The 9,035-nt window shown below is 56.8% G+C and overlaps 1 protein-coding gene across 1 annotated transcript in view; it reads left to right on the top strand.

Moving 5' to 3' along the window:
• The first annotated feature begins 2,421 nt into the window (after positions 1–2,421).
• LOC111157692 (metallophosphoesterase domain containing 1) overlaps positions 2,422–9,035 on the top strand; it is a 62,043-nt gene continuing 55,429 nt past the window's right edge. The window contains exon 1 of the mRNA XM_022519320.1: positions 2,422–2,926. Coding sequence (XP_022375028.1) covers positions 2,703–2,926 — 224 coding nt within the window. The 5' untranslated portion in view covers positions 2,422–2,702. The remainder of the gene's footprint in view (positions 2,927–9,035) is intronic.

The raw sequence follows: 9,035 nt of genomic DNA, 5'->3' as shown, positions 1-9,035 counted from the left end.
GTGATGTGTATGCAAGTGTCTGCAGTGGCCCTGGGGATGACAGTAATAATGTCGGGATAATCGCTAACATTTATTGGGCACTTACTACGTGCTGGGCCCGTTGACAAGCGGTTTCCATGCGTCCCCTCGTTTCATCTCCATGACTGAATGAGGAAGCCAGTATTTCCCCTGCATTCCGTGGATGAGGAGACGGAGCCGCCTGGAGGCGAAGCCACTTGTTCAGGATTGCAGAGCTGGGGGTGGGGGGAGAGTGGCTGGCACTGCCTGGGAGGAGGGGAGTGAGCGAGACCCAGGCCCCGCCTCCAGGAGACGTCTGGCTCCTCATGCCACCCTGGAATGGGGACCCCGATTCCCAACTCCAAGGAAATGCTGGCTTTGTCGAGGGGTAAAGGGCGAGTCAGCGTTTGTCCCCTGGAGAGGAAGGCAACCCTTTGGGAGCCCTGGTGTCAGGCCACCTGCCACGCGAGCTAGGTGGCACACGCCGTCTGTGCTGGCCCAGCAAGAGTCTTCCCAGCTCCGAGGGGCACTTCTCCCCTCTGTAGGATGGGAGGGTAGGGGTGTCCATTGGAGGAGCCGGGGCAGGGATTTCCAGCAGGGCTGCGTTCCGGTCTGTTGGCATTTGTGAACATTCGGGTTCTCCAGGCCCTTCTGCTCACCGTCGACACTCCGTTCCACAGATACCCCCGTACGTGGGCAGCAGCTGCTCACAACGGCCCCTTGATTCGCAGGTGTTACATTGAACGGAAGAACGATCGTAATAGGAACAGGGAGTCTTCGCTGGGTACTTGGTACCTGCCAGGCGCTGTGCCCAGGATCCCCATTTGTTTCACCTGCGCAGCTGCCCTGGGAGGGAGTGTTGCTGTTATCAAACCGATCTCGGAAGAGGAAGCTGAGACTCAGAGAGGTTAGGACATTGGCCTAAGATCACACAGTGAGTCAGTGCAATGCTGGGGCTCAAACCCCCACCCAGATCTGGATCTTTGGCGGTGTGGGCCTCAGCGTCTGTGGCCCCCAGTCCTCTCACAGGGTTACAAAGGGGCACGGGCCAGCTCCCACGGAGATTTTGTGAGTCCCGAGGCCAGGACACCCTGATTTGGGCACCTCAGAGGCCTGCCAGGTCATCTCTGCCGGGAGAGGGGAATCACAGTGAAACAATTAACAGGAAAAAGGACAGAAGCAAGTGTATCCTGGGGGAAAGCAGATTTTTTTTCTTGTCTTCCCAAGTGGAGGAAAGGGAGGGATATGTGTTGTGAATCAGGGTAAGTTTTTTGTCTTTTTTTTTTTTCTTTTTGGGGGTGGGGATGGGGGAAGAGGAAGACGCTGCCATTTTTTACACCTTCTATGGGCCCGATTGTTGAGATTTTTTAAAAAAATTAATAACCCACTTCTCCTTCGCACATAATTAAAATGTTCACCAGTCTCTAATTTTTGTCATTTTCCTAATCTAATTTGTTTTCTGATGGTGTCGATTCTTCTTCCATGCGCGAAGCAAAGGGAATTTTTCTTCCTTTAACACAACTGGGTTATGACTGACCAGAAGGAGTTTAAATTATGTTATTTTCTCCTTGGTTAAATGCAGTGCACATGGAATCGGAGGGTCTTAATGACCCCAAATTGAAACAAAACACAACAAAACATCTTTAAGGCCTTATGTATTTACACAGTTAAAAAAAAAAATTATGGGAACGCATGAGAAAGCTAGCTGGTCTTAGAAAGGAGGCATTGGCGGTGGTGGGAAGCGTGTGAGCCTGGTGGGATGGGATGGAGACGGAGCTTGGGGCCCTGTCCGAGTCAGTCAGAAGGGCCAGTCAGAGGATGTTAAAATCCAGTCGCGGCAAATGCAGACGGCGCTTCCCGAGGGAAGACAGGGTAAAGGGAAGGATGGCATTTGCAGGCTGTGGTTCTGTGTGGACTGGATTTGGGAAGGTTTTTTTTTTTTTTTTTTTTTTTTTTTAAAGTAATTCCCCCCCCCCCCCCCCCCCCCAGGGCCACCCCCTGAGCTGAGTTGGTGGATGGCAATCTGTCTGGGAAAATCCCTTCTCCAGGCACTGCTCAGAGATATCTTTAGGCGACACTGATGTTGAGGAAGGAATTTGCGCCCGTGCTCTCCACCTGCTCGGGCTTGCAGGGCTGTGGGTGTGGCGTGTTTGGGGGTCTGTGGGGAGGGGGCGGGGATGCAGGGGAATCCTCCCTAGTCCCCCATTCGGATAAGTGAAACTTCCTTACCTGTTTCCAGAATACCAGCCATTGTCCTGCCCCATGTCCCGGTCACCCTGTGGGCTCCGGAGGATTTTGTGGAAGAACAACAACAACAAAAAATATCTTAAGTATTTAAACATGTTGGACCACGCAGGCATCCGTCCCCGGCGTTGTGGGTTTCTTTTCTTTTCTTTTCTCTCTCTCTCTCTCTCTTTTTTTTTTTTTTTTTTTGGTCCCCTCCCTTCCTCTCCTTTTCTTTTTACCAAAGTATATTCATCAAACTGCTGAGTTGGAAAGCTCTGTAATGAGTTTTTGAGCTGTACGACTGTGTTTTTTTCCTCTCCCCCCTTCGTCTTTCTAAATCTTCATCTGACATTAAATAAAGCAAATCCCAAACAGATTAACTGTCGTACGGTTCTGCTCCGTCTCCCCAGTCTGTTCCCAGGTCTGGCTCGGGGCCGGGCGGCGGCAGCGGGCGATGCCCGGGCGGCCCGCAGAGGTCCATGTGGCGCGCTAGGTGGGATCCCGGCGTCCTGAAGGCCGAGGCCCTGGCCCTCCTGCCCTGTGGCCTGGGCATGGCGTTCTCCCAGTCGCACGTGATGGCCGCCCGGAGGCACCAGCACAGCCGGCTCATCATTGAGGTGGACGAGTACAGCTCCAACCCCACCCAGGCCTTCACCTTCTACAACATCAACCAGGGACGCTTCCAGCCGCCGCACGTGCAGATGTAAGTGGGCAGCTCTGGGTGGGACCGGCTGCTGGGGCGGGCTCGTGGGCGCGGGTGGCCTCCCGGCCTCTGGGCCCAGGGGCTTCATGCTCGTTGGTCTGCATGATTCTGGAGGCTCCGAGCTGGGAGGGATGTGTGAGACGTGGCTGGGACAGCCTGGGGGCCGGTTCTGGCTCCCGGCCCTGTTTCCGCCGGCCAGGAGATGTTTCACAGATATTTAACAATGAGGTGACTGCACGTAAAAATCCAGACTTCTGGCTTCGCTTTATGAAACCACAAGGCCTGGCGACTGGGGGCCCACAGTGTCTCATGGGCGATGTCTGGGGGGCTGAGCTCCAGCTGCCCCCACTTGGTATTCGCGTTGGTGACTCCTGGTCTGATTCATGTTCCTCGTTGTACAGCCAGGGAGACCGAGGCCCTGAGAAGGAAGGGCCTTGCTCCAGGCTCCAGGCAGGCTGGGAACCTAGTTTTGGACTGGGGGGTCCTCCCTGAGTTCTACCCCTCTCTTTTGTCTGGACCCATTTTGCTTCTATAGGGAAAGCAAAAATGCTTTCCTAAAGGACTGGGGAGTCCTGCCACCTGCCCCTTGGGGCTGATGGAGCATTCCAGGGATGTCCTAGCGGAAGGCCAAGGCAAAGGCATAGCCTCGGGATCCCCTGGGACTGAGGGAAAACTCTCTACCCCCTGGGTGGTTTTCTGAGGTCTGGGGAGGCAGGGGAGGCCCAGCGAGGAGATGGCTAAACTCCCAGCTCCGGCCTAGGTGGCTCCTCTGGTTCCTAGAAGACACTCCCCCTCCTTTATCCTTGACTTCTTCCAGGGCCTTGAGCACCAACTCTGGGGAGCCATAATGTGGGGGCCTAGTGGCTGTTCCTTTGGGGAGACGGCGCATCCAGCCCGTGGACCCCTTTGGAAAAGGAGGCTAGGGGTGTCCAATCCCAGGGCAGGAGCTTGGGTGCGGGCAGGTTGCTGCCTCTGGTTCCTGTGTGGCTCCCCCTAGAGCTATCCTCTGTCGTCGAGCTTTGGGTGTGGAGAGATTCCTCATGGGAGGAAGGCCCTGGGAGGCTGGCCGGCACCAGGCCTGGGGTGCGCTCCAGCGCTGGGAACACGCCCATCCCTCCATGCTCGCTTGGGAAATGCTCATTTCGGAGGGGACTGAGGCCTGGTGTCTGCAGCTGCCTACTTTATTTTTTGGTGCGTTTCTACTTGGGGAACTAACTGCCTCCTATTTCCATCCTGGGGCCAGATTGGCAGATTGGGTCAGGAAGGAAGGCCCAGGCTCTCAGCATTCGATTTCTTAGTGGGGGGGACGTTGAGGCCTGTCAGGGCCACCTTCCCCAGGCTGGGTTTTCTCTTTTGTCCATGGGGTTCGTCCTCCGGGGCTGGAAGTGACCATGCCTGGGGTCCCTGGATGCTGGCTGGACTCCTGCCCCAGCGGGAACAGGCAGGAGCACCTGGGTGGCAGGCAGAGCAGGTGGGGTTCCTGGGCCTGGACCCTTGTGCACCCCCACTTCAAAGGGTCCCCAGACACCAGAGATAATGTCGTGTAGAGCCGTGCGGAGCTGTGGCTTACCGGGCCCGACAGACACTCAGGCAGGCCCCAGCCCTGGAACAGAGCCAGTGGAACAGGAGGTCGGAGGGGAGGAGGGCTGGGGAGCAGAGGAAGGACTCTGTGGAGAAGATGACTTCTAGGCTGAGACCCAGAGGAGGATGGGTGGGGGAGCAGGCTGGGAGGGCCAGGGCGCTGGAGGACGGCTCAGCTGGTGGGGAGCTTCCCGAGCAGGCCCCTGCAGGCCCAGCTGGGTCCTGACGAAGCACAGTCAGTGACCACAGGAGAGAGGGGTGGCCGCTCCCATTTAACCCATGAGCCACTGTGGGTTCGGGATGTTTGTGAGCAGGAAATCCACACCCGGGATGGGGCTAGTAGTGAATGTTCTGTCTTGTTAGTGCACACTGGGCTGGGCTAGGTGCTTGGACCATGGCAGTGGTCAGAGATGGAGCCCTGCCCCGTGCTGAGCTGACCTTCCCGTGGGGGGGCAGACGGGCGACACCCGTGTCATCCAAGTGGGTAACAGTGTGTGATACAGGTGTTGTGGTGAGCGTGCTTCCTGGCTCTTCCGTGGCCTCTCAGCTAGAGTGGGCACAGCAGAACCCCCATGGCCTGCCCCATGGCTCATGACTATCTCTCCTGGCCTGCTCTGCGCGGCCCGCTCCCGCGGCAGGAGTTCCAGGCTGCCGTTGGCAGTGGGGCTCAGGGGCTGGGGCAGTGAGTGGCCCGGGAAGAGCACGCACTGAGCCCGGGGTCTGGGCTCCTTCTCCAGGGCTCCCTTGTCGCCTGCTCCGGCCAGCCCAGCTCTGAAATGCAACTTGGCATAAAGCCGGGCGATGCCAGGGCCAGGCAGGGACTTGGGAGGGCTGCTGCCTTCTTTGAGACCGCAGGCCCCCAGTGCAAGGGAAGCGGGCGGCTGCTGATGGTATCTGTGCAGGTTTCCATGGCGAGTCTCCATTGAGGGAGAGACAGGGAGGATGGATGCCGCTTCCCGCCCCGTGATTTATCACTGCCCTGGGCTTTGTCTCCGGGGGGAGGGAGTGAGGGGGCCATATTTAATAAATCCACAATTTATATTTAATAATGGCAGCGACAACCCAAACATGGCCCGCGATTGAGCCGTTTGATTTATGTGGTTGCCCCCAGAGACCCTGGCGGTGAGGAGGCTGCCTTTGCCTGAGTAATGAGTCTCCGGACAGACGGGGCTTCTGGCTTCAGGGCCCCGAGACCAATGATCCCTCACCCTGAGGGCCCAGAAACCCTGTGCCTGGCCTCCTGCCCTGGGGGGCTGGGTAGATGTGTGCTGGGCGTGGACCAGGTTATCCTGACGGTCTGCTGGAGAGGTGCCTTGGGGGCTGGTGTCCGGCAGTGACTCTTCTCACTGGCCTTTAAAAGGCATCCTGTGGGTGGAGACTCTAGCCGTCCCGTTGAAAGACCCCCTAAGCACATCTTGAAGAATATAGCCGAGTGGCAGGAGCATGGCTGTGTGCCTGGCCTGGGGGTGCCCCTGTGTCCCTGGACCCCGGACCTCCCAGCCGGGCTGGGTCACAGTGTCTGTCCCCTCTCTGACGCGTGAGGCTTCGGAGGGGACCCTGTGGTCTCAGCCCATCCACGCACCGAGAGTTCCCCAGGAGATAGTGAGAGCCAGCCTGGAGCCCAGAGAGGGCAGAGGGGCAAGGAGGAGGACAGGCGAGGCCTGGAAGCTTCTGTGTCCCCTCCTGCCTCAGGTCCCTGCATGTGCTGTCACTTTCTCCTCCCCAACGCTTTGCCCTGCTAATGCAGACTCACTCTTCAGATATCACCCAGCTGTCACTTCCTTGGGAAGGCTCTCTGATGGTTCGACAGACAAGGTTGTCCCTTCCCTCGAAGTCAGCCCCACCTCCAGGGTCCCTCCCTGCCACCAGCATGGGGCTGGGCCCTGGAGCCTACCACAGTAGACTGATGGGAAGAAGGAAGCAGAGGGAATGAGGATAAGGCAGGACTATGCATGTATGGCCCCGGAAGAGTCGGGGAGATCCAGGAGGGCTTCCTGGCGGCAACAGCATAACCCTTGGGCTTGAAGGACCCCCAAAAGCAAAGGCCCAGAGGTGGGAAGGAAGGGCGGGCACGGGGCTCAGGAGGGCAGCATGGTGGGGGTCACCTCAGAAGAAGGGCCTCGTGGAAAGAGCAGAGGGGGTTTGCGTGACACTGAGCCAACTATCCAGTCACTGTCACTCTTCTGGGTCTAGTTTCCCCACTGTTGAATGAGGGGCGGGGCTGGCAGGTTCTCCCACTCGGAAACACCATGGGGGATGATTGTGCACGTGTCTGGACATATAGTTAGAACCTCACTGAAGGGAGGGGCCCTCTGCCCCCCACTACCCCCATCCTTCAGAGCTCCCCATTGCTCCAGAAACAGAGATGTTGGAGGGGGCGGCCTTTCCGTCTGATGTCCTTGCGGGTTCCTGCACTTCCAGGGAGCCACTGGCTCACGGGAGAAGGAGCCCCGAGAAGTGGGCCCCGGGCCCAGGAAGCAGCTGCGGAGGGCACTCACGTCCAGCTTTCGAGCACTCACACCTTCTCCCAGAGTGAGCAGGCTGTCCTCACCTTACAGAGCTTGCCTGCAGGGGGGGAGGGTCCAGGGCACAGCCAGGAAGTGGCCCAGCTGGGGTGCTGGCCTAGGTCTTGGTCCCTGAGGCCATGTTCTCTCTTCTGCACCCTTCCTGCCACCATGTTCCCTGTGGGAATGTCCCTTGTTATGTGGGGGAGAGGAGGCGACAGGTTTCAGGTCTTGGAGAGAGAGCCTCAGCTGTCACCTTGTCTCTGGCCCCTACAGAATGTCATTGGAAAATAACCATTTTGCCTTGTTTTCTCTTGGCACAGAAGGTTTTGAGGTTAGATGCCCAAATTCCTGTTGTGAAGACCCAGGTTCGAATGTACTCTTTAACTTGTTAGCTGGGCCCTTGGATACGGGACTAGTGTTTCCAACCTCAGTAACTCCCCAGGGCTGCTGTGACTCAGGTGTTAGTCAGCATTTGGCATTAAAAGTGTCAGAAACTTAAGGTAAATTGTCTTAAGGATAAAAGAGAGTTTACTGGCTCACCTAGTTAGTGAGAAAATCCATGTTTTCCAGCTTCAGGTATAGCTGGATCTAGGGGTCTAATTATGCTGTCAAGGTGTTCCACTTTCTGTTACGCTCCCTCTCTTTCTCTCTCTTTCTCTTTCTCTGTATCTTGGACTCTGCTTGTTCTTTTCCTCACTTTTGAATTTCCAGTCTGGGTTTCTGGGAGCTCCATGAGGTGACCTCTGTGGGTATCTTCTCTACAGGTATAGCCCTTGTGCCTACCAGGTGCCTGGCTTTTGCGAGGCACCCAATACACATTTGTCCACAGATTGACTGAATGAAATGAGCTGAGCCTGGAAACAGTCCAGCTTGGTGTGAGTTCTGGAACAACAAAAAAAATAGCTTCAAATTGCAGCTGCTCTGACCTCCAGGGCTGAGATCCTGGGCAAGTGTTTTCTGAGCCTCAGTGTCTTTGTCTGTAAAATGGGCCCACACAGAGTACCCTGCCCACACAGTCATCGTGAACGTGAGGAGAGCGAGTGCGTGTCCTGTGCTTAGCAGATGACCAGCTCTCGATCTGGGAGAGGCGTCAAGCACCCACCTCATTACTGTTATTTCAAGGTTGAGCATTTGCTACAAGCCAGACAGCTAGAGGACGGTGCAGGGAAGTAAGTCTTTATTTTTTTCTCTGGGGATTATTAGGTTTGCATCCTCACTGAGCTCGGTAGCCTCGGGGTGGAGGGAAATAAGCATGCAGTTAATTAAGGAGCCCGGGCTCCCGCAGCAGGCCAGCCCGACTGGGGCCCTCGGAATTCCCATTGCTCTTGGCTGGCTGGTGGTGGATGGGGCTGAGGCTGACTCAGGTGCCTTGCTAAGGGGCTCGGGGAAGAGAGCTTGTTGGGACCAGAGGTGGCTCTGGAGGTGGCATCTCGCTCCCTGTCTCTCCCTTCTTCCTCTCTCTTGTCTCTTTGACTTGGCCTCTGTCATCTTGGGACACGCCCACAACCTCAGTATGTGTAGGGGTGAATAATAAATGAATGAGTGAATCTGATTGACTCACTCATGTTCCTATGCCTGGACGAGAGCCCAGTAGTGATCGGCCGCACTCGGTCCAGCCAGCTGTGCTGGGGCCGCAGAATGTACCGGTGATCCACAGGCCTGCCACCTGCCAGACGGTCTGTCAGAGGGTTGGGGTGGGGGAGGGGAGAGAGGAGGGAAGGGACTCAGAGGACAGAGCAGTGGGAGGAGAGATTTTAGCTCCCAGACCAGCTCAGGTCTTACCCCCTCCTGGAAGCTTCCAGGGAGCCCCTTGCTGGGTTAGAGCCTTTTCTGGCCCCCAGCTTCTCTGTTGTCCCATCAAAGCTGGTGGTCTTACTGTTGCTGCCCAGCCAAGTCTGTCTCTGCCATCAGTCTGGGATCTCTTGGCCTGGGATCAGGCTTGGTGAGTCCCTGTGGCCCCAGCATTGAGCTAAGGGCCGGCCCACAGTGGGTGGGCAGAATGTGCTGGGCTGAATGAATGA

This window comes from Enhydra lutris, unplaced genomic scaffold, assembly GCF_002288905.1.
Source record: "Enhydra lutris kenyoni isolate GAN:26980312 unplaced genomic scaffold, ASM228890v2 scaffoldscaffold55, whole genome shotgun sequence".
In the NCBI taxonomy this organism is placed as follows: Eukaryota; Metazoa; Chordata; class Mammalia; order Carnivora; family Mustelidae; genus Enhydra; species Enhydra lutris.
This window is presented reverse-complemented; position numbering and strand designations above follow the sequence as displayed.